The 26,080-nt window shown below is 31.9% G+C and overlaps 2 protein-coding genes across 3 annotated transcripts; both read right to left on the bottom strand.

Moving 5' to 3' along the window:
• Positions 1–1,155: 1,155 nt before the first annotated feature.
• ENO1 (enolase 1) lies at positions 1,156–4,563 on the bottom strand. The gene is made up of 7 exons (XM_011007192.1): positions 4,004–4,563; positions 3,502–3,809; positions 2,999–3,153; positions 2,599–2,913; positions 2,294–2,440; positions 2,156–2,206; positions 1,156–1,575 (listed from the first exon to the last, which is right to left on the bottom strand). Exons 1-7 carry the CDS (start codon positions 4,408–4,410, stop codon positions 1,510–1,512), a joined length of 1,449 nt encoding a protein of 482 aa, XP_011005494.1. The 5' UTR covers positions 4,411–4,563; the 3' UTR covers positions 1,156–1,509.
• A 2,607-nt stretch (positions 4,564–7,170) lies between these two features.
• Positions 7,171–11,327, bottom strand: LOC105111744 (uncharacterized). Of its 2 annotated transcripts, none has more exons than XM_011007191.1 (5): positions 11,133–11,327; positions 10,895–11,004; positions 9,837–10,219; positions 7,966–8,042; positions 7,171–7,437 (listed from the first exon to the last, which is right to left on the bottom strand). In XM_011007191.1, the coding sequence occupies exons 1-5, from the start codon at positions 11,207–11,209 to the stop codon at positions 7,287–7,289; spliced, it is 798 nt and encodes a 265-aa protein (XP_011005493.1). In that variant the 5' UTR covers positions 11,210–11,327; the 3' UTR covers positions 7,171–7,286. The 2 variants fall into 2 exon arrangements, with proteins under 2 accessions (XP_011005493.1, XP_011005491.1); XM_011007189.1 differs by having other exon boundaries at positions 10,895–11,007; positions 11,133–11,326.
• Between the last annotated feature and the right edge of the window lie 14,753 nt (positions 11,328–26,080).

Below are 26,080 nucleotides of genomic sequence, written 5' to 3'. Positions count from 1 at the left end.
AAATTATATTTTATAATTTTGTTTTTATTTTTTTATAAAATTATCCAGGTCTCATAATTTATATAACTAGTTTAATAAGTTAACTTGAGTTAATCGATTTTTTTTTAATTTTTTTTAGATTGAATATTTTTATTCTTAAACATTAAGTTAAATTAAAAATTAAATTTTATAATTTTTTTAATTTATCTGTTATTGAGTTGTTTTATTTGCATGGCTAGGCCTTGATGGTTTAGTAAGCTTATCCAAGTTTATGTTTTTCTACTGAGTTTAAATTATTTTTTTTGGAATTTGATTTTTTTATTTTTATCTTAAATGTTTTATTAATTTACTTTTTTTTTCTTATCTTTAGATTAATTAGAAATGTAGTTTTGATAATTTTTTTAATTTTTATTTTATTATGAGTAAATTATATAGATATCTTTTCAATATCTTTTTATCTTTTTAGAATATTGAAAAACATTTTTTTTTTATGGGTCAACATGTCACCTGCCTGTTGATTTCCTTACTCTAGAGAACGTCGCGCCATCTGTCTCCAGATGACACAGGAACGTATTCGTTGGGAATGGGCTTCCACCAAACAGTAAAGAACGTCGCGCCATGTATTCGTTGGGAATGGGATTCCACCAAACAGTCTGAGATGAGACGGACAAGCACAAGAGTTTCAAGAGATGAGTTGTCATTACTGGGAACTTATGCATCATCATCGGTTTTTTTTTTTTTTTTAACTGCTGTTGCTTTTATTTTATTTATTTTTTATACCATTGCTTTTTTATTTATCATGCAGTTGAATAAACCAAATTATAAAATCTAGTTCTATCCATGGCATGGCTTGAGTTGTAGCTTGTAAATTTCTCTTCTTTGAAACACGCTAGCAACATGAGAAAGAACTGCACATACAGCAATGGATCTTAGCTTCAGATGGATTTATAGCACCTGCTGTTTGATATTCCGATCTCAGTCAACCTCCACAGACTAGCACAGGTCATTCTTTGTGCTTAAAAGTTCTAACAGCGCACTCGAGAGACCCAGAGATGCTGGACCACCAAAGAGGCTACTGTCGTGATTTCAAGCATGAAAACTTAATGCGTAGATTAGAGATGGAGAACTTCAAAAGTAGTGCAAAAGTTCAGCTACCTAGCATGTAGCAGAATGATATGAAAAGGAGAAAATCTAGTCATTTAAATTTAATGAGTTTAGATAGCAAAGAAACTTATTATATAAGACAACATAGAAACAGCAGCGGTACAGATCTGGAACCAACTCACAAAGTCACATTTAACCGAGTTCAGCTTTCTAGCACAGACCAGCTGAACTTTCTTATTCCGAGGCACAATTGTTCCCATCAACACTTGGAAGTTAAAATGCCAAGCTGATCAGGAAATTGTTTCTAGGCATACATGCTGACTGGTTAGGTAAAAAATCTCACTAGACTTTCCAGGTCCACTGAACTTGTAGCTCTGGAATTGCATGACGCTAAATTTGATCCAATTCCTTTTCCACAAAATATCCTTAAAGGGATCTGAAACCTTCACCAGCATATCGCACATTTCCAAGTTCCTCTTCAATGCGCAGAAGCTGCAAGCAAATTGAAATTCACCAGTAAAGTGATGACTGTAGATTTGAACAAATGAAATAAACAGAACCATTTTCTGCAGCTAAGAGAACATAGGCAAGATTATTGAACAAAGAAAGGCTTTACATAAGCACAAGATTCTTGGGAGATGGATGATAAAATCTTTAGCTTATGAGATAAGCAGAAAGGATACCGATTCCTCTTTGTTGTATCAAAATCTCAGTCCGTCGAGAATGTTTTAAAATGGGTTTATCAGATCACCCAATTAAGCCAAATCTCCTAAAATGGGCTCTAATTGTTATCAACCTGATCTAACTAGACCTACAGGAAGCTACCACATTGTGAATATGCTACAATCATGCAATACTGCACTGATATCAGAATTGTTGCTAGCTGCATTTTCAGCCCTCTCCATGTCCGTTTGTGAGAGAGAGGTCTAGGTGTTGCCTAGAGGTGGAAAAAGCATCATACTTGAAAATAAGAATGCTGAAAGTAAACGATGGGGGGGTTGATAGGAATAAGAGAGACATCTGCAGCAATATTTGAAAGGGCAAAGAGCAGACAAGAGGTTACAGTTTTTACCTGATTATACTTGGCCAACCGCTCACTTCTGCAAGGAGCTCCAGTCTTGATCTATACAACACAACAAGTACAGTCAAATCCATAACAAATGAATGGTGCAGTTTATCTGGCATAGTATAAGGAGTTTAGATAATAAACCTGTCCACTGGCCAAGCCAACAGAAAGATCAGCTATGAAGTTATCCTCAGTTTCACCACTACGGTGGCTGACCATCACACCCCAACCTGCAGCTTTAGAGTCAAGTGCTGCTCTAATGGATTCAGTCACTGTACCTATCTGGTTAACCTGCAAGTCAATGGATCAAGATGAAACAATTTAATTACACCATCAGTGTGGAAAAACTTTTACTTGCAAATTCCATTTTCTGAGAGCAGAAATAGATAAAGACTGTAACTTCTGTATAAGGAATAAGAAAACGAGAAAATGATAGATTTTATGCTCGCCTTCAGTAGCAAGCCATTGCAAGCCTTTTTCTGAATTGCTTCAGCGATTCTCTTTGGATTTGTGACCAACAAGTCATCTCCAACAATCTGGATATCAACTGAAGATTGTAGTGAAGCCCATGAATTCCAGTCATCCTGGTCAAAGGGATCTTCAATAGACACAATAGGGAATTCCTTGACAAAATCCTTGTAGAGGTCACCAAGGCTTTGGGCTGAGAGCACATGAGCTCCATCATTTGGTTGGTTTTTAAAGTTCAAATCATATTTTCCATCTTTGAGAAACTCTGAAGCAGCAACGTCCATTCCTATCTTGATCTGCATCATTATTTTGTGTTCAAATTAAGTATAAGGAAAATTTTACCCGCAGCATAAACAGAAAAAGAAACTGACTGCTGTCTACCTTTCCTGTGTATCCAGCCTTTTCAATCGCATCCATGAGCAAAACTAGTCCTTCCCTGTTATCCTGAACATTGGGAGCAAATCCCCCCTCGTCTCCAACATTGCAAGCATCTTGTCCATATTTTTTCTCAATAATTTTCTTCAGTGTATGATACACTGTCACGTTAAGAAATAAAACAGTTATCATTCGTTGTCATAACAGATGGGGACTTGAAGTAAGGGCAACACTAAAGAACATCTCCATCCATGGTAATCATAATAAAAGATCTTAACTTCAGAAACCACATAATTAGAAACTGCAGGTGGAACTACTGCATAAGGTTGACAACAATATTAAATCCACATCCATTTCAGCTTTGATTCATGATGCTAAACTAACTGTAGTTTAATTCTTTTTTTTCTCCTCCCCGTTTCAGGTGGAGGAAAATATCAAATAACCAACAAACATTTATAATTAAAAGACAGTAAATGTACGGCTAGAACAGATAGAAATAATTAGCCAACCTTCGCTGCCCATTCGGAGAGCTTCGGCGAAATTGGTAGCACCTACGGGCAGAATCATAAATTCTTGCATGGCCAGATTATTTCCAGCATGACTGCCTCCATTAATGACATTAAAAGCTGGAACAGGCATAACAAGCTCCTTGGTTCCTGATATTTCCTGGATGTGTTTATACAATGGAACTCCCTTGGCCCCTGCACCAGCACGGCACACACTCAGGGATACTCCAAGAATAGCATTAGCACCCAATTTTGCCTTATTTGGAGTTCCATCAATATCCAGCATTATAGCATCCACATCAGCTTGATTTCTAGTCAAATGTCAAGAAAGATTATGCAGCTCAGAAATTCATTCCACTTTCTCAAAAATCATATCTATATACATCTCATAAACACAGCAATAATATTTACATTTTCCAAAATAAAACGAAACCAAGAAACATATAAGAACAGTAACTGAAATTGAAAAAAATCTACTTTTATACTAGTAACATATTTAATTTACCTGACATCAACACCAAGAAGCTTAGGACCCAAAAAGTTATTAACATTTTGAACAGCACTAAGCACACCCTTGCCACCATAAACACTTTTATCTCCATCTCTAAGTTCCAAAGCCTCATAGATCCCAGTAGAAGCCCCACTTGGCACAGCCGATCGGTAAAGCTGATCATCAGTGACGAGATCAACCTCAACGGTAGGATTCCCTCTGCTATCAATGATCTGCCTCGCCTTCACTGACTTCACCTTGCATTCTTTAGCAACCCTGACCGTTGATGGTGGAGCCACAGTCGCGGAGTTTCTGATAACTAAAGACCGTGTTGATATTTTGGGTTGTTTTGTAGAGAAGCTATTGAATAAAGGGTTCTTTTTGTTGAAGAAGTTGGTGGCTGGTTGTGTAGCCAAGGCCATTTTGGTGCTGGTGTTTTTGGGCTTCGGAAGAAGTATGTTTTTGGTAGGGGAAGTTGGGTTGTTGGCTTTGCTTGAATAAATAATGCGAGGGAGAGGATGGGACGTGGAAATGTCCGCCAGAGAGCGATGAAAGCAAAGGGGTGACGGGTGTAGGAGCGTTGTTTCAAACTAGCTTGCCCTCCTTTGGGAACGCCATTTCTCAAAAACAAAAAAACAAAAAATAAAAAAATTAATTAATTAATTAAAAAAAAATAATTTTTTTATTTTAATATATTACGTTAAAAATATTTTTTAAAATTAAAAAAATATTACTTTAACATATAAAAAACAGTTAAAAAACAACTATTATCATATTATTCAGCTGAACATTCTTCATATTACTATATAAATTATTTTTTAAAATATATTTTTATTTTAAATGTATATTAAAATAATTTTTTTATTTTTTTATATTCATTTTAAAAAAAAATAATATAGTTTTTTTAAATATAATTCAATTTCTTTTTAATAAAATACAATGTATTAGAATGGTTGTTGGCTATTTATTCACTTGGAAGGTAGGGGCAAGACCAAGACGTGGTTTGTTTAAAATGTGTCAACAATCAAATTATTATTTTAACATTTTAAAATAATTTTAATATGTTAACATTAAAAGTAAAAATAATTAAAAAAATATTTTTATATATTTTGAAATAAAAATATATATTTTTTAAAAAATTCAATACCACACAAAAGCATAATAACAAAAAGTCAACCACAGTAAAAAAAAAAAAAAAGAAAAAGAAAAAAAAGGAGAAAAAGGAGGTTAGGGGGGGGCCTGCGTTTTTTCTTTTAGAAAAAAAAGGAGAAAAAGGAGGTTAGGTGGGTGCCTGCGTTTTTTCTTTTGTTTTTCTAATTAAGAAATACAGGGTCCCACCCATCATGCGTGAATTATTTGTCCTTTTGGATATGGGCTGTCCATCCATTGTACTATGTTTTGATTGGGGGGCTCGTGTCTACATGGGCAGGTAAGTACTTAAATGGGCCTGGATGGGCCGGACTGAGTTTTTATTTTCCTCCTAAAAATCATTTGTGATTACTAGTTAATGTATGAGAGGAGGATTGGGGTTGATCTGAAAGAAAAAAAATAATGTATGTGTTTATTATAATTAATTAAAAATATATTAATTGATAAATTTAATAAAAAAAAATGTGAAAGTTAATTAAAAAACTAAAATGAAAAGTTGACTTTCAAAGCAAAAGCTAAGAATTATAAAAATATAAATATTTTCTGTTGAATTAACTTTTTATTTTATATATTTTTCATGCATTTATCGTAAAGGTTTAGTTTGGTTGCTAATGGAAATGATTATAGTTCATATATATGCAGAATGCTTATAAAACTAATTTATCTAAAATTTAAAAAGAAAAAAAATAAAAATAAATTACAATAATCTCTTTGAGGTATTATAAAATTATAAAAACCTTTAAAAAGACTAATTAATATGTAAATGATATTCAAATTAAACAATTAAAAAATATATTAATACAAAATTAAATTAAAATAACAAATCAAAATTAAAGATAAAAACTATAAATTTCTGAGTTTGGAAGGCTAGGCCAGCATGCTTGGCCTAAAAGGAAAAAAGCCATAGTATGCCAATGTTTGAAAAGTCATGATTATAAATTTAGTTCTTTTTTTTTTATTTTTAAAAAATAAAAAATATGAAATGACAAACAATACTAAATATTTTTTTTTTAAATAATATGCATATAACCCGTAATCTATTTATGCAAATAATGTGTCATTTGCTATTATAATTTTAACTTTGATAACAAAATCCTAGCTTTCAATTTGATTTTATCTAAAAAACCCTCAAAAACATCCTTAAAACTTAATAAACTTATTTTAAACCGTAAAATATTTTTTAATCATTCTAAAAAATAAAAATTAAATCAAATCAAATTTTTTTACGATCTCTCATTTACTTTTTCTGACATGATTAAAAAGCAATGCCACCTTTATTGAACTTTCCTTGCAAAAACATATTTATTGACATTAAAATAGATTTTTTTTTTTTTATGGTTGAAAAATGAACAACCAAACAATTTGTCTCCTCTTTTCCTTTTTTAGTAACTTTCTCTCATACCTCAACATTTAGGAATTGAAATGCAACAAAAATAAAATGAAGTCTAAATATAAAAAAAATATAAACCAAATATACAAATTTAAAAACTTTAGTCACTAAGTTAAAAATTGCTTTGATATATATAATTTGAGTTAATTCAAGTTAATTATCCCAAGTTGTGACTCAACTTTTATTCCAAATTTGCCTTCTTCAACTTTTATTCCAAATTTACCTTCAAGTTAGGTTTTAAAATTATAATAATTATTATTTTTATTTTTATATAATTTTAAGTCAACCCCAAGTTAACCATCTCTTCAAATAACCTAGATCTCTTAAATCTATCTTTTAATTAAGTTTTAAAATTATAATAATAATTCCTTTTATCTTTATGTTAACTCGAGCCAATAATTAACTTGACTGTTTCAAGTAGAGTTTTAAAAATATAATAATAAATATTTTCATTTTTCTATTAACCCGGATTAACTTCTAAATCAGGTTTTAAAACTATAATAATAATTTTTATTTTTATTTTTATGATAATAATTCTTATTATTGCAAAGCATGACTGACTTGTTTCACAAATAAATCAAGATTACATATATCAAATCTAATGAAAGAATCAAATAATTATCTTTTTTTTTTTGTAAAAATATTTTAAATAAAAATGGTTCCAACTCACATATTTAATAAAATTAAATAATTGTACACATGCACGTTTAATTTCAAGCGTGAAAATCATGTCTACAAGCACATTGTCCAACTGAGATCTCACTTGAGAAAAGTACATCCGAGAAACAAGAAAACATACGATACCAAAGATGTCATTAGTTCGAGCGTCCAGGATGGGGGTATTATAACTGTTGGAATCACGGGGACACATACAGAACCACATACCCACCCAGCTGCAAGAGCTCCAAGCCTGCAATGATCATAAAAGAAACAAAAATAATAAATTAGATGGGTTTTTTATTGAAAATTGGGAGATAAATAGGCGTGAGGGTAAGTGACAGGTTCTCGTTTTCCTCTTGCCCTTCTTTTTTCTCTTCGATGCAAACACTTGATTGACATGTTTCATCGTTGGAACTCGCTCTAACACCACCATTTTATACTAAAGTGAGATGGCATGCTCATTGAATCCATTATCTGATACAAATGTCACTTGTACTCGAGATTTTTGTAAAGCGGGTGTCAATATATCTCGCCTTGGATAGTTTCAAATACAGGCGCACTAGACCATTAACATGACAAAGCAAAAAAAACAGCAGCAGGGGAAATGCCAACAAGGGAAGTAGATGTCCCAAGCGTGACCAAAAAGAACTCTTAGAAAGTGCAACAATCCAAACCACAAATCACCACCCTTTGAAGGGGCGTGCTCCCCAAGACTAAGAAAACGAATGAAAAGATTAAAAAGAAAAGTAATTTCCAATCTTTTCATTATCTGACTCACCCAAGAATGAAAGCTCTGCCCAAGCTCTTCGTCTTCTCATTGAGGAAATATATGCAAGCCGCCAAAGAGACTGCAACCTGCACAAGACTAAAGTACTTGATGCAGAGAAAAAAGAGGTGACTGCAATCTATTCTGCTTCCCAAAGGTCGCAGTCCAACACAAAATGCGAAAATCAGGTATGGTAAAAGCCTACATATAGAAATAGACACCTGGATATGAGAGTCTTATGCTTTAGGGGAAAATAAAGGAGATGGGCATCTCCTGAAAAGTATGTTAAATAAAGTCTTGCAGTCTGCATGCATTGAAGCTTCTTTCATAGAGAACTGAACCTTTGATCTCTCAACGAGAGAGCAAAGAATAAATGTTATTGATATCCACGCATAATTAAAACACATAAACTACTCCATTTATACTAGGGAAAATAACCAAGGATCACATATGAAATGCTTCTGATGAAATGTTGATTTCCACCATGCTTCATGTCAGACATGAGAATCCAACCTCCTTTTCCACTCTTATCCACATCTCACATGCCAATCATTGCAAATTTCATTTTAAAAAAAATCATTATACAATATAATACTATGATGCATCTCGTGAAGGAAACATAGACAGGATCATAATTCATTACTCGATTCTGGAACCTCCTTTTCCACTCATATCCGCATCTCACATGCCAGTTATTGCAGATTTCATTAAAAATAAATCATTATAAAATATAACACTATGATGCATCTTGTGAACAGACATAGACAAGATCGCAATTCATTATCCAAATCTGGACTTCCAATACACAGTCCCAGATAATCACAAATGATTAAGATTTACACAATCCTGGATAATTATATTTGATTAGGATTAATTTCAAATACATAATTATATGGTTAGGTCAGACATTTTGTATCTGATTCTAAAATTCATGGAAAATCAGCAACTCAACATCAGACATACTTGAATGCAGCCAATCTTATTCGACAAGTAAATAAAATTAAACATGAAAGAGCGCAACTTCAAGACACAGGATCAATTTGCACTACAACTTCAGCATAAAAAACAAATTGACAAGGAAAGAAACTAAATAGCAATATTTATTGAAAAAAATGACACCAAATTCAAAATTACCAGAATATCCTTGTTTCGCAAAAATATGCAATTTCCTGCAGAAATTACAACTCTGCCCGGCCTAAAGGATCACCCAAGACTCAACACTTGGTCCCCAACCGAGAAACTTACTGTGGACATCATTTTCCAGCCAAAAAGACATTTTGATTGATAAAGAACCATTGCAAGACATTTTGATTGATAACATTGCAAATTCAGAGCTATAGTCATTGAACAGGGCTTCAAAAAGGAGGCCCAAGGAAAAAGTTGTTTTACGATCCATATTAATGCTCTAATTAGATGACTACAAAGGCACTCTTAACCACAGCTTATTCCTGATTTCACAAACAATTAAAAAAAAAATATTTGATAGGACAGCCTCCACCTCAAAGCCAAACACACATGGGACATTTCACTAAGGTTCAAGGACCAAAATCTTTGTCATCCACCCTCCTAGGGATTTCTGAAAGTGTAGCATTCAATACAATGAGAAAGGGGGGCAGAGGACACAATCTTTTGAAAAACATTTCGTATTTAGGGGAAGCAGGTATCCTCCATCATTCTCCTAAATGCTTGACCCCCATCATTTTCAAAACCACAACTACCAATAGCACCTCAACATGATAGAATTGAAAAGGAGAAGCTTCAACACAATGCCAGCAACTCAAAGGCAATATTGCCCACCTAGACTATTATCATAATTCTAAACATCGACTTTCATCTAAGAGTTCAAGAGAAAATAATCAACTAAGAGAAAATTCCAAACCTACCTGGAAAGCAGGACCCCCTTCTGCAGAATTCATGATACTCCAGCCACCCATAAATGCAAAGAGGAACAATCTCCTAAAAATGACTTCCACCGGAGGAAGTTCCACAAAATCGAGTAAATTCTTCACCCAAGGAGGAGACTCCTCCACCTTCTTCTTTAGCCTGGTTTTCAAATTAATTTTTGTTTTTTTCCTCTCTCTAAAGCTAGTCATCAACAGTTTCTCAAAGGCAGCTTCTATTGATTCTTCACTTGTTTCATGTCCAGCATATTGTTGCAGGAGAAAATTGCGGGAACTCCAAATTTCCTCTTCAGATGCATAGGGACTGATACCTAGACGCTTATAAGGATCCCAAACATTCGTCCGAGGAAATTTTGGGATGTTACCTACAGAAGAAGTAAATGCACATGAGAAAATAATTTGAACAAACTAACAGTAAGACAAAATTAAGGGATCACAAACTGTATACGTGAGCCACTAGGAACCAGACTTCGTAAGCATAAACCATAAGCAGCAATCTGCTAACAATAGATGAAGTATGCACTAAGCATCACTTGCAATCAATTTTATGGTCTTGGTAAAATCAAAGTTCAGTTCTTACTCATACAGAATGTGAAAAGGGAGAAAACAAAAGCGTTTAAGAAGATCACCTATAGTACAAAAATCAAACAGGCAAACTCAAAATATCATTATTATTCTTTCAAAGTTCTCTGTGTGTTCATTAAATAGGCAGGGCATTTTACCTGAGCATTCATGGTCACTACAATAATTTAAAGAAAATCTCCTATGCATCGTCGACATGGATACTTGGAAAGCAGGACAAGTACCCACACTGCACATTGATTGAAAGAGATGCACACATTTTATCATAAAAATATCAGAAGCACACTTGTTCACCTGACCCTCTACCCATTTTGTCTCTCTTTTTTGGATAAAATAGAAAGAAAAAAAATTTAATCCATAATTTGCATCCAAATATATATCAACATAAGTATCAAAACAAAACAATTCAAGCGTCTAACAAATAATAATAATGAAAATGAAAATGAAAAATTTATTACCTTCATAAGGTGCATCCACAGCACATTTAATACTGGCAAGGCCAATTCTAGGGCTTCTTGAAATTGGGGTGTAGAAATATATCCCTTTTTTTGTGTGTTCTTGTGTACATCTTCTGATAAGAAAATAAACAAATATTCGAAAATATAACCGAAATACCCAAATTAAAAAAAAATATATACTTGAATATATAGGGAGAGGGAGAGGGAGAGGGAGAGACTGTATGAATAAGAGACTTACAGTTTATGGGAAAGGACTAAAGGAGATGAGATGGTTGTAGCAGTACTAGAATTTGAGAGAAACAGAGAACAAACCATTCTTTCTCTCTCTCTCTCTGTTTTTTAACGATTATCTCTCTCCCCCTCAGTCTGCGAAGCCTCCCAGGCTAGTTCTTCGGCTCTGGCTCGGGGGTAAGAGGCGAAGGGCAAAGGAAGGTCGGCTCTTTTCTATCATGATTTTGCTTTTTTCTATTTTTCTTTCTAATTTTGTTTGTGACCTCAATTTGGTACTATACCTACATTATCATTCTCAATTACATCCCAAACTTATAAGTCTTACCAATTAGGTCTCCAATATTTCTTACATCTTTTTTCAATTTGGTACCTGCTAGTCCATTGTTCATGCTGTATGCACTAACAATTTGATGGAAAAAATAATAAATATTTGAATTTTTTTTTCTAATATGCATGTTTATACACTATCAATTCGAAGGAAATTTGACAAAAATATTGATGCTCTTTAGCAAAAATACTTGATTAAGATTTATTTTTTTTGAATTTGAAATTATAAGTTTAATAAATATATAGGTTTAGGAATGAAAAGTATGACAGATGTTTGCATTAATTTGCTAATTAAGAATATCAAAGATATTCACATTCGGTCTTGTTGGGATTTTGTTTAGAATCATGGTTAATAGAAAAAATTAAGGTAAAATTATTTATTTTTTTGGGTTTGCAGGAATATAATCTTTAATATAAGTGTAACACCCTATCTCATTAGTAAAATATTGTTCGTTTTGACACACACACTTCATATATTTATTTTTGACAAACATGCATGGCTTCAAAATACATATTTCTAATTAAAGTGAGCATGCTCATATAAGACTCTTTTTTAAGTTTTTACCTGTTGATGTGAAATATTACAATTCACCCCTCTAAAGAGCCTAACAACCTCATTGGTACCATCGGGCAACTAGTGAACCGAGTTTTGATATCAAATATAACAACCCACCCCACTAGTAAGATATTGTCCACTTTGACTCACATGCCTCATGAATTGTTCTTGACAACCACATATAACTTCAAAACATGTCTTTCTAGTAAAAGTGAGCATGCTTATACAAGACCCTTCCCCAAATCCTTACCCACCAATATAGAATATTATAATAAGTCTTTTAACACGACACATTAAAATAATTTAAATAAATTATAGGTGAATAAAAAATTAATTTTAAAGAATTTTTAATTGGCATATTTTATAGACACCCAAAACTTTTTAAAAGCTTTTATCTCATATAAAAAATAAACAAACTTTCATAATTGTTTATTTATTGGGAATGAGAAAAGTTAAAATTGGATACAAATAGTATACATATTTTTAGAAGAAAGATGATTTAAGTAAAATAGATTTTAGATTTAAATCTGTACATGCTTGACTTGAGTTGGACTTAAGCTTGGGTTTATTATAAAATAATTTTTTGGATTACAAAACATTTTCCCACTTAAATTTAGGATTCAGTTTGGTGTACAAAAAATCATTTCTTTTAAGGCAGCTCACTATTTTATCTAGCACTTTAATGTAAATATTTGATTAGTTTTTTCATGACCTGAATTGTTTTTACACCTTAAGAGTCATATGATTTAAATTAAAATAGCATTCAAGTTTAATTCCTATTTAGGGATTAGGGTAATAAAAAATGATGGTGGAGCAGTTTTATCAGTTATTTGGTTTCTAAAGTCATCAATAAAAAAGGTGTGAATGAATATAAAAACATCTTTTTTAAATGGTAACCTTGATGAAGAGGTTTACATAAAATAACCCAATATGTTTCTTGTTAATGGACAATAGAAGAAAGTATGTAAGTTTGTTAAATTATTATATGGCTTGAAACAAGCACTTAAACAAATGACATAAAAAATTTAACTAGGTTATGTTGCTAAATGAGTTCAAAATCAACAAGGTTGATAAATATATTTATATGAAAAACAAAAATAGATGTATATTATTGTTTGTCTCCATGTTGATGATATGCATATTTTAAACATTAATAATTACATGATCAAGTCTGTTAAAAACATGTTAGCTAATAAACTTGACACAAAAATTTTAGGTGATGTAAATGTCATATTAAAAATCAAAATCTTTAGGACATTTCATGATTTGGTATTGTCTCAACCTCATTATATCGAGAGAATTCCTGATAAATTCTAAAAAGGTGACAATAGTATTGTAAAAACACTAAAGGATATAAATGTCTACATATCAAAAAATAAAGATAAATATATGTTATAAATTGCATAGGACCTGATATTACATACTCAATTAGAAATCCTTATAGATTTACCAATAATTCAAGTATGGATCATTGAAACACAATAAGGAGGGTACTCAAATATTTTGATGTATATCTTAGATTATAGGGTACTTTATACTAGTTACTCAGCAATACTAGAAGGGTATAATGATATTAGTTGGATATTCCACACTAATAATTTAAAATTTATTAGTTGATATATCTTCACACTTGGTAGAAGAGATGTCTCATGGATATTCTCTAAACAAACATGTATCATAAGATTTATAATGGAATCAGAGTTTATTACTCTTAATAAAACTAGAGAAGAAGCCAAGTGATTTTGTAATTTCTTAGAGAATGTCATAACTCAATTTTGGGTTTTCCCTTGAAATTTATCATTTTTCTTTTAAAAATAAATAAAATAAAATAAAATAACAACAACAATAACAACAAAAATGAAAACTTGGAGAAAACAGACTAAGAAGGGTTTCAAATATATATAAGAATCAAGCTGGAGTTTTAGAAAAAATTTAAAGCCTAATCATAACTCATTATACCAAAAACTAAAAAGACATTATAAATTCAAGGTCAAATTAATTGGTTATTGGAAACATTTGCATGAAAATTAAGTTTGGGGACTTAATTAGACTTTTAACAGGCCAATTTGATTTAATCATGAACCAAATTAAAATTTTAATTATGTTTAAAAATTAATTTTGATCAAATTAAATGATTTAATTAGATGCAAAAACTTAATTATACTTTTAATGAGTCAAATTAATTTTATTAGGGACTTAATTGGTGAAACATTAAGTTTGAAAGCTTCATTTGGATTTAATTAAGAAGATTAGAATTTTAGAGGATCTAATTTTTTTACGAAGTTGATTGATTGAAATCAGAGATAAAATTATAAAAAAAATCAAAATTTAGAGTCAATTATGGATTAACTTGAAGAGATTCATAAATCATTACCTATTTTAAAAAATCCTTAAACTTCGAGGACTAAATTTGGTCGATAACATGAGTGAAATTGAAGCAAATTAAAAGTTAAATGATTAATTGAGGATCGATTTGCATAAATTCAATAAAATCATATAAAATTAAAAGTTTGAAGTCAATTAGGGATGTAATTATAAAAAATCAAAAGATGAGTGACTAAATTGAATTTTAGTTAAATCCCTAATTAAAATTCTAAGGGTATCAAAATAGTGTCATTTCATTTAAATAAAATGATGTGTTTTGACCAACACAACATCATTTTGACCATCACAAAAAAAAAGTGTCAGATGACTTATCGTTTGATCACTATTATTATCTTTAACCTTTTGTACACAAAAGATTGCTTGTGTAGCTACTTTTTGATGACATTGAATACCTCATTTCTCCAAACAAGACACCACTTTAATGGGTCGACACTTTACTACACCTCAATGTAATTATTGTTGGCTGGTCACCTTTAACCCAATAAGCTTTTTGCAGCTAAATTTCACAACTTATGATGATGACTTTTGGTCAATGGTTACGATCCTTTCTGTTTGAATTAAGTGCCAAGATATATTCCTAATAAAGACCATATGCGCATCTTTCATCCCTATAAATAATAATGAATTTTGTGTATTAAGCAAGGAGAAAAAAAAAGGTGGAAAATGAGCCAAAAAAACAAGCCTTTACGCATCATTTTTTAATTGCATTACTAACCTTATTTCCTTTTCCACCTCCACCTTGCCTCATCACCTAGCCTTAACATGACAGCCTATCGAGCCATCACCATGGATAACAACCCCTCCCTTTCATGGTTTCTTTTTCTTGGGTCATCATCAGCTTTCACAGTGTTAAAGATAGTAGCCTATTCTCACTCTTCATCGTAGCTTCAACCAGCTCCAGCCACTGTCGATAACAAAGACCTCACCAATAGCCTCCTCCTTTGACCAAACTATTCAAGATAGTTAGCTCCTTTCCTTCACTTTATTCGTGAATAGCAATAATACTAGTTCTAATAACTTGAGCAGCTCCTACTCTTAACAACGTGAGCAACAACCTTGCCAACTGCCAACTCCTCTATCAGCAACGATAACAACTTACCATCACGGCAACACTCTACTCCTTTTAGCCAGGTAACCTTCTCTTCTCTTTCTTTCTTTAGCTAAATTTTGTTACATGCAGGATTTAAATTAATTTATGCCATACAACAACTAGTTTCTCTTAAAAAGAATTTATGCCATACAACAACTAGTTTCTCTTAAAAAGAGAGAGGTTGGACACTGTTGGGCAGGGTCTAGCCCTATATGTTTTCTTTCAATAAAAGGAAATTGTTAGGCCTTTAGTTACCCCAACCCAACCAAATTAGGCTTGGACCCAGACTCAACCAGCTTATTTCTTAGACTAAAGGTGTATTTGCCTTACATACCCTGATGATTTTCTCTTAGATTTTTAATTTGTTTTTGTTATAATATTTAACCAAACAAGCCTAATAAAAAGACAAAAAATCTAAAAAATTTCAAAGACCATTTTGAAATTATTTGCCAAATATTGAGTTGTAGACTTACATTGTAAGATACAGACTCGATATTAAAAATATCTAATTTATTTCTAAAGTTTAAAAAAAATCCCTCATTTTAAAAACAAAAGGAAGATTTGTTTTCATGCATACAGCTAAGTCCTAAAGGTTTTTCACGCATATTTTCTATAAAGGATAAAATCATAATTTTATCATGTTTTAAAAATAAAAAATGGATATCATAACTGGTTTATAATTATCTATTAAAGTTTGATCAAAATACTAAATATCCCATAACAATTAGTTTGTTATTCAGAGTGTTAGGATTTAGTTGTAGGGTTTAATATTTGGTAGGGTGAGTATAAAATTACATTGTAAAGTACAGTCTCAAGTATTGAAGATACAAAAAATAAGAAATAAATATCGTCAATCATTCATGATTATAGCTTATGTTAACAACAAATCAAGTTCCTTTCATAGCTCAGGTGTCGGTTATACCATACATTATGGGCTATGAAAGTGCCAAGCATTTGTTGTACCAAGTGTTATACAACATAAATCAAGATTAGTCATTTAACAAGCAAAGTATTAAAGAGTGAATAAGATAACAAATATAAAACATGTTAGTATCAAACATTAAAGTCCATATTAAGTTTACATTATACTTATTCTTACACCATTAGTGTAACCTTTTCACCTTGACATAATTAACTTAGCTAGACATAATGAAAGAAAGAAAAATAGATAAACAAAATAAGAACATAAAAGCTAACTAAGTAAAGGAAAGGAAATGAAAAGCATAAACTTAATATTAATGAAAGCAAAGCATAAACATTACAAAAAATACAAAGAGAGAAAGGAAGAGCATGATCTTGATCTGAACACCAAGATGCCTAAATGCATGGCAAATGCCTCCTTTTATAGGCCAAAATTAGGAACTATTGATTTGATGACTAATTGATAAGTGGGTGGCCAACTTTTGACTTGGTGACAATTTTTATCTTCTCTTGTCTGCCCAAAACATCATTGATAACGTCAAAACTGGAGCCCGTTGTAAACATGAAAGTTGTAGGCAATTGTCTCAGCTTTCTTGTGTTAAACATTCAGCTCATTTGGACTTCTAGAACTCCATATATGGCCAAAATACCGAAAAGTGCTCGGGCTGGAAGACAGATTCGGGCTTCTTTGTTGTTGCTACAATTTGGACTTGATAATGGCCTTTTTAGATCTTGGGCTCCATATGAAAGTTGTAGGCCTATGTCTTACCTTTCTATCCATATAAATTGGACCTAAATCTGAGATCTGTAGCTCCAGATATGACCCCATTACCGAACAGTGTTCCGGTTTAGATTGCACCGACATCTCTTCTCTAAGTTTGACCATCTCTTTATCCTTGCAATTTAAGTTCTTCAAGTCATCAATCAATCCTTTCATTTATGTGATAGGCCTGCATTAAAAATAGACATTTACCACAAATTATAGGTATCTTATATTATTAGATACATTATTATAAAACATATTTTAGTTAAGGAGTTATTGATACTTCAAGTGCAAAATGATGATATAAAACCATGATAAAAATGCACTTTTAAGTACTAATCAATTCCTATAATTGATCCTTCCATGAGCCGCATAAATTGGCCAACTAAGGAAAGTCGTAAAAAGCTTAGATTGGATTTGAGCCTTCATTTGTGAATCTTTTTGTCTTTTGGTTTTATTATTGTGTTTTGTTGTTTCTTCTATTTGTTTCAGTGTGTTTCAGGTTTGTCAGTGTTCATTATTTCAGGTGATATTTTCTATACTCTATCTTTCTACCTTTAAACATTGAGGACAATGTCTTGTTTTAATTGGGGGAAGAGGGTAGTAGCTAAAAAAAAAAACTGTGTTTTCTATTTTATAAAGCATGTGCAAAATTGTTGTTACTATGATAGCATAGTAAGGAGAACTTTTTATGACTCTTGAGACATATCTTAGTAATCATTCGTAACAAGGTCTATCATAATACTTCGTGAAATATTCAGATTTGCAAACTCTTGCATTGTTATCACTTAATTCTGCTCATATACTTATTTAACATCTATTCTTAAACCTTAATTTACACACACAAACACACTTTAACATATGATTGTGGGTTGCATATTGGATTATTACATTATTTATGTTCTTTTGTTAAAGGTAACAACTAAAGGAAAGGGATAGTATATAATTAAAAAAAAATGATAATAATAAAAATGTAGATAAGTTTGGTTTCGTAGCCTCCCTAGCCTAAGCAATTAAGCCCGAAGGGGTGTTTTAACACCTAATACCCTAAAGTCAACTGACTTGGGAGCTATTGGCCCAACGCTTGTTACATGGGATAAGGAGAAAAGCTTAAGGGAATCAAACATTGCACTATCTATATATCAGTATCTGCAACCCGAGTTACTAAGCTCGTAGGGGTGTCTTAACACCTAATGCCTTAAGACCAACTGGTCTGAGAGTCATTAGCTGAAAGCTCGTTACATGGGTTAAAGATGCATGGTGTTTTTAAATTATATGTATATATATTTTAAAAAAAAAAAAGAAAAAAAAAAGAAGACAAAAATAATAATCCCAACCCAAGGAAGTTAACCTTAAACATTAGAACAAAAATTTTGTTTTCTTCCAAGAAAAGCCCCATAATTATGTGTTGATACATTGAGCACAAAAGAAAGGTTTATGAATATCTTGTTAAGAGGTATTAAGCAGGTATATAAATTTAATGAGAGTTTGTTTATCTGGATAGATTAATGGAAGTTAAATGATGAATACCTTGCTTTGTGGAATTTGCAAATTGCTTTTCTATTTTAACGCTTTGATTACTATAGACTAGTAATAAACTGGTTGGGGGGGTGTGATTAGTACTTAAAAGTGCATTTTTATCAAGGTTTTATTTCATCATTTTGCACTCGAAGTATCAATAACTCCTTAACTAAAGCATGTTTTATAATAATGTATCTAATAATATAAGATACCTTTAATTTGTGGTAAACGTTCATTTTAAATGCAGGCTTATCACATAAATGAAAGGATTGATTGATGAATTTAAGAACTGAAATTGAAACGATAAAGAGATGGCCAAACTTAGAAAAGAGATGTCGGTGCAATCCAAACCAGACACTATTTAGTAATTGGGTCATATCTGGAGCTCTAGATCTCAGATTTAGGTCTACTTTATATGGATGGAAAGGTAAGACATAGTCCTACAACTTTCATATCGAGCCCAAGATCTAAAAAGGCCATTTTCAAGTCCAAATTATGCAATAACAAAGAAGCCCAAATCTATCCTCCAGCCCGAGCACTGTTCAGTATTTTGGCCATATTTGGAGTTCTAGAAATCGAAAAGGAGTTTTTAGAATCAGTAAATCATCTTGGTCAAGTGCTAGCTGAGAGAAAGATTCATCTAGTGTATGGGGGAGGCAGTCTTGGGTTAATGGGAGGTGTGTCAATAGCTGCATTTTTAGGAGGTAGTCAAGTTTTAGGGATTGTCCCCGAAGCTTTAGCACAAGGGGACATTATTGGAAAAACAATTGGAGAGGAACTTCAGGTCTCCACAATCTCAGCTCGAATGAATGCAATGTTTAACCATGCTGATGCCTTCATTGCTTTACCAGGTGGTCTAGGAACATTGGAAGAGATCTTTCATATTTCCTCTAGGGCTCAACTGCACATTCACCATAAACCCATAGGTTTGTTAAATGTTAATGGTTATTTTGATAAGTTGTTGTCTTTTCTTGATCATGCTGTGGAATAGGAATTTCTAACATCTTCTGCATGACAAATCATAATCTCTACTTCTACTGCTGAACAATTAATTGACCAGCTACAATCCTTCATTCCTGTAATTGATCCTTCCATGAGTCGCATAAATTGGTCAACTAAGGAAAGCCGTAAAAAGCTTAGATTGGATTTGAGCCTTCATTTGTGAATTTTGGTGTCTTTTGGTTTTATTATTGTGTTTTGTTATTTCTTATTTTTGTTTCAATGTGTTTCAGGTTTGTCAGTGTTTGTTATTTCTTATTTTTGTTTCAGTGTGTTTTAGGTTTGTCAGTGTTCATTATTTCAGGTGATATCTTCTATACTCTATCTTTCTACCTTTAAACATTGAGGACAATGTCTTGTTTTGGTTAGGGGGAGAGGGTAGTAGTTGAAAAAAAAAATTGTTTTTCATTTCATAAAGCATGTGCATAATTGTTGTTATTAGGATGGTAGAGTAAATGAGCTCTTTTGTTAAAGTGACTCTTGAGACGCATCTTAGTAACCATTCTTAACAAGGTCTATTATAATACTTCTTGAAATATTCAGATTTACAAACTCTCGCATTATTATCACTTAATTCTGCTCATATACTCATTTAACATGTATTCTTAAATCTTAATTTTCACACACATACTTTAACATATGATTGTGGGTTGCACATTGGATTATTACATTATTTATGTTCTTTTGTTAAAGGTAACAACTAAGGAAAAGGGATTGTATATAATTAAAAAAAAAAAGAAAAAAATTTGATAATAATAAAAATATAGATAATTTTGGTTTCATAGCCTCCCTAACCTAAGCAATTAAGCCCGAAGGGGTGTTTTAACACCTAATACCCTAAAGTCAACTGACTTGGGAGCTATTGGCCCAACGCTTGTTACATGGGTTGAGGAGAAAAGCTTAAGGAAATCAAACATTGCACTATCTACATATCAGTATCTGCAACCCGAGTTACTAAGCTCATAGGGGTGTCTTAACACCTAATGCCCTAAGACCAACTGGTCTGGGAGTCATTAGCCGAAAGCTCGTTACATGGGTTAAAGATGCATGGTGTTTTAAAATTATATGTATATATATTTAAAACAAAAGGAAGAAAAAAAAAAGACAAAAATAATAATTCCAACCCAAGGAAGTTAACCTTAAACATTAAAACAAAAATTTTCTTTTCTTCCAAGAAAAACCCCATAATTATGTGTTGATACATTGAGCACAAAAGAAAGGTTTACGAATATCTTGTTAAGAGGTATTGAGCAGGTATATAAATTTAACGAGAGTTTTAATTAAGAACACAGCTGCCAAGGTCACAAAATTATTATGTCTAAACCAAGTTGATTAGTACAAGATGTTTAATAAAGGATTTAAGTGGAAGTTGATTGAGAATAAACTTAAGGCAGATAAATACAAAGAAAAGTTAGGAGAAGAGAAATACAAAGTGGTTGTTTTTACCATTTTTGGGTTAGTTTTGTTTCCTGTAGAAGTTGTTGGGATCATCACTATTAAAACTGCCAATGTCTTCGTTGAGGATGAACGAACAAAGAATAACCTCGACCAAGCTATTTTGGCCAAAACTCTCTTATCCCTAAACCATTATAGACTGCATAGAAAAGATGTGATGCAGTGTTGTGTTCCTCTATTATTTATTGTTGAAAAACACTCATAAGAAATTATAACAAACAATCTTGAATAAGTAGTCCCTTGTATATTCATTACATAACAACATATTTATATAGCCTTTTATAAAGAGATGTAGGAATCAAATAACAACCCATGATTTACATACCCTAAACATGGTAACAGACTAAGAGGAATTGTTAAAAACAAAAAACAACCAATCTCATAATAATATGACTTATTAACAGAATGGTAAAATAGAAAACAACTCATCTAGAAAAGCAAGACCTGTTAAATAGATTGGAATAATATATAGACTCATCCCTTCTTTTCCTTTCTCTTTTTCTTTTTATATCCTAAGAAACCCTAATTTATTTTCTACAAAATAATCCTTTCCTAAGTAGACAATTTATATTTAAGTCTTTCAATAATATTTCCCCAAAAAAAAAGAAATAGCTTTGTGTAAAATCCTCAAGCTTTAACTTTTGATTTAGATAAGCTAAATTGCCAAAATAAAGATTTGGATGCCAGATTGGATGTTTCAAGATGTAATTTGAACTTGTTTCTTCACGAAACTTATCTGTTGGTAGCATTCATATGTCATCTTACAAAAATCATATCTCTCTTATATGATCTCTTCTATTGGTAGCATTTATATACCATCTTAGAAAAATCATATCTCTCTTATATGATCTCTTTTTTCTGCTAACATATGGTAGGATGATAGGTATTCGAGTCATGAATCTAACAAAATTGAGTTTACATCAAATGAACTTCTGTAGCTTAATATATTCAAGGAGGAATGGTCAAAGGTCACATTGACAGAATTTGGGATTTGACTTTAAAATCTGTGATTTCTAAGCTTTTTTTTTTCTTGCCATATATATGTAGAAATTTATGGATGTTAGCTTTCAAATGCCACCAGAATCACTTTATTTTGACCCCTAAAGCTTAAGCTCTACACAAAACATTGACTAGAGGTTAAATTTACTAATTATCTCCAATTTACTTCCTTTTGAACTTTTCATCTAAAAGTGCCTTCAAAACATAAAATAAAGAATATCAAGGTATTTTATGTATAAAACATAGGCAAAACACTAGGTAAATATGGGTAAAACTATTAAATAATATAGTTGCATTAGTAATTATTAAATGTATGGTATCTAATCTCGCCACTGGAGTATAAACCTCAGTGTAATCAATCCTATATTATTGTGCATATCCCTTTGCTATAAGTCTAGCCTTGCATTTGTCTATTTTACCATTTTCATTAAGTTTTGTTTTAAAGACCCGTTTAACTCCAATGCTCTTTACTCCTTTAAATAGGATAGTTAAAACCTATGTTTTATTACGTTCAATAGCTTTAATCCCTACATTCATGACATCTCTTTATTTCTTACTCATCTCAGCTTCCTTAAAAATAAAGGGATCAGCTTCTGTAAGAATAATCATGGCATTCAAATCTTTCTTTTTTGAAAAACTCTCACATATTTCATAATCTTGCATCCAAAGTGGAACTTGTCTTGCCTTCCCTTCAACTAGACCCAAGGAATTCCCATCATAGACACAATAGAATGTGAGCTAGTACTAGTTCCATCAACTTTTTTATTCTCGTTAGCCTCTATTCCAAGTTCTTAATGTACGCTCTAGGTTTTCCTTCATTCTCCTCTTCATCATTTTCTTTTCTAGTATCAACCAATTTTAACACATTTAAAGTCATTTCTTCCCTACTCATGTCCTAATTCTAGCCTTCGTTCTCCTAAAAAACAACGTCCCTAGTAACAATTATCTTTTAAGAGACCGGATTAAACAATTTATAAGCTTTCGACTCATCACCCATTCCTAGTAAAACACACTGTATGCTTTTATCATTCAACTTAATTCTTTTATGGTTTGGTATATACACATGAGCTAGGTATTTAAAAACTTTTAAATACTCTACTATAGGTTTTATACCACTCTATGTTTTCCCTAGAGTTTTATTTTGGACAACTAGAGTAAGGCTTATATTGAGGACAAGCACACACCATCTCACAGCTTTTAGTCGAAAAGCCTTTGGAACTTGTTTTTTCGTGAGCATACAACGTATTAAATTCGTTACAATCATATTTTCCTCTTAGCAACTCTATTTTGCTAAGGAGTACAAGTTGTGGTTAGTTGCCTAGTTATGTCATTTGCCTTACAAAACTCCCTAAACTCATTTTGAGGTGAACTCACCACCTTTATCAGTCTTTAGACATTTAAGAAATACATCTATTTCCATTTCAATGCAAGCCTTATATCTTTCTACCATGGTAAAAGCCTCTGATTTTCCATGCAAGAAGTAAATCCAAGTATTACGACTAAAATTATCAATAAAACTAAAAACATACCTCTTGTTGCTGTTTGATGCAGACTTTATAAGGCCATGTATATCGACATGTACCAGCTCTAGTTTTTGATAATGCCTTTCATAGACTTTTTTTTTTGAATGGATTATTTGTGCTTCTTTCCAACCAACCATATTGTATATAACTTTGTAGAAGTTGTAAGTGAAGGTAAACCAGAAGGCAAACCACTGACTATCCTTTTATATTGAAGGGTTTTCAACCTTTAAAGCTTAAATGTCCAAATCTGTAGTGCTATAAATAACTCTCATCCTCTCTTATAACTTGAAAACAAATAGTAACTTTCAACATCATTGTTGCGAGCACAACGAACATCATGTTTCCTCTTCTTTTTTTCTCTCTAAACATCCCTCGATCTCTTCCTTTACTAGTGTTATCTTCATGAGTGATCTTGAGAGTTTGCTCTTCTTCTTGATGGACATTCATTCTTTGTTCATGGACTAGTAAACTGCTCTACAGCTTGTCAATGGTTAGTGTTTTTAAATAATTGGATTCTTTAATAGAGCAAACCAAATAATCAAATTTTAACATTATAGGCCTTAAAAAATTTTCATTGATAATGGTGTCTCATGATGAGTCTTCATTTTATTGGCTATAATAAGAGTGCGAGAAAACAAATTATCAATAATTTCACCCTTCTTCATGTGGAGAGTCTCGAAGTCCCTACAAAATGCTTGTAACTATTCCCTTTTTACCTAGGTAGAGCCTTGCTATTTTTGTCTTATGGAGTCCCAAATACTCTTTGATGTGTCTCTATCGAGTATAGTCTCCATGGTATTCTGATTTATAGTTTGAAAGAGATAATTTTGGACCTCAATCAATTTACGTTGTGCTTTTGCCTAGTCCTCGATTAATTTGTGTTATCCTTTTGTTCCCACCATCAAAATCCCATTCTTTATGAGATCCTAATATTCTTTGGAGTGAAGAAAGTTCTTCATCAACATCACCCAATGATTAGTACTTAAAAGTGCATTTTTATCTAGGTTTTATATCATCATTTTTTGTACTTGAAGTATCAATAACTCCCTAACTACAGCATGTTTTATAATAATATATCTAATAATATAAAATACCTTTAATTTGTGGTAAATGTTCATTTTAAATGCAGGCCTATCACATAAATGAAAGGATTGATTGATGACTTTAAGAACTTAAATTGCAAGGATAAAGAGATGGCCAAACTTAGAAAAAGATGTCGGTGCAATCCAAACCAGAACACTGTTCGGTAATTGGGTCATATCTAGAGCTATAGATCTCAGATTTAGGTCTACTTTATATGGATGGAAAGCTAAGACATAGGCCTACAACTTTCATATGGAGCCCAAGATCTAAAAAGGCCATTATCAAGTCCAAATTGTAGCAACAACAAAGAAGCCCGAATCTGTCTTCCAGCCCGAGCACTGTTCGGTATTTTGGCCATATCTGGAGTTCTAGAAGTCCAAATGAGCTGAAGTTTTTACACAAGAAAGCTGAGACAATTGCCTACAACTTTCATGTTTGCAACTGGCTCCAATTTTGACGTTATCAATGACGTTTTGGGCAGACAAGAGAAGATAAGGATTGTCACCAAGTCAAAAGTTGGCCACCCACTTATCAATTAGTCATCAAATCAATAGTTCCCATTTTTGGCCTATAAAAGGAGGCATTTGCCATGAATTTAGGCATCTTGGTTTCCAGATCAAGATCATGCTCTTCCTTTCTCTCTTTGTATTTTTTATGCTTTGTTTTCATTAATATTAAGTTTATGCCTTTCATTTCCTTTCCTTTACTTAGTTAACTTTTATGTTCTTATTTTGTTTATCTATTTTGCTTTCTTTCATTATGTCTAGCTAAGTTAATTATGTCAAGGTGAAAAGGTTACACTAATGGTGTAAGAATAAGTATAATGTAAACTTAATATGAACTTTAATGTTTGATACTAACATGTTTTATATTTGTTATCTTGTTCACTCTTTAATACTTTGCTTGTTAAATAACTAATCTTGATTTATGTTGTATAACACTTGGTACAACAAATGCTTGGCACTTTCATAGCCCATAATGTATGGTATAACCGACACCTGAGCTATGAAAGGAACTTGATTTATTGTTAACATAAGTTATAATCATGAATGCTTGACGAGATTTACAAGTATTAGCATTAATTGAATAAGATGACTAATGTAATCATGTTAACAATATATAATCTGATTGGAACCTCCTTTGTGTGTGGTTTCCAATTCAATAATAAGAGTTTATACTATACTTGTTTGATATACCATTAGTGGAACCTCTAACCTTGACATTTGTTATTATCATTGTTTAATCGTTACATTAATATTCCATCTCAAAGTTCTCATCTTCTTCTTCTTCTTCTCCTTCTTTTTCTTTATTATTATTATTATTATTATTATTA

Source organism: Populus euphratica, unplaced genomic scaffold (genome assembly GCF_000495115.2).
Source record: "Populus euphratica unplaced genomic scaffold, PopEup_1.0 scaffold614.1, whole genome shotgun sequence".
NCBI classification, from domain to species: Eukaryota; Viridiplantae; Streptophyta; class Magnoliopsida; order Malpighiales; family Salicaceae; genus Populus; species Populus euphratica.
The sequence above is the reverse complement of the archived record's forward strand: the minus strand, read 5'-3'. Positions and strand labels throughout refer to the sequence as shown.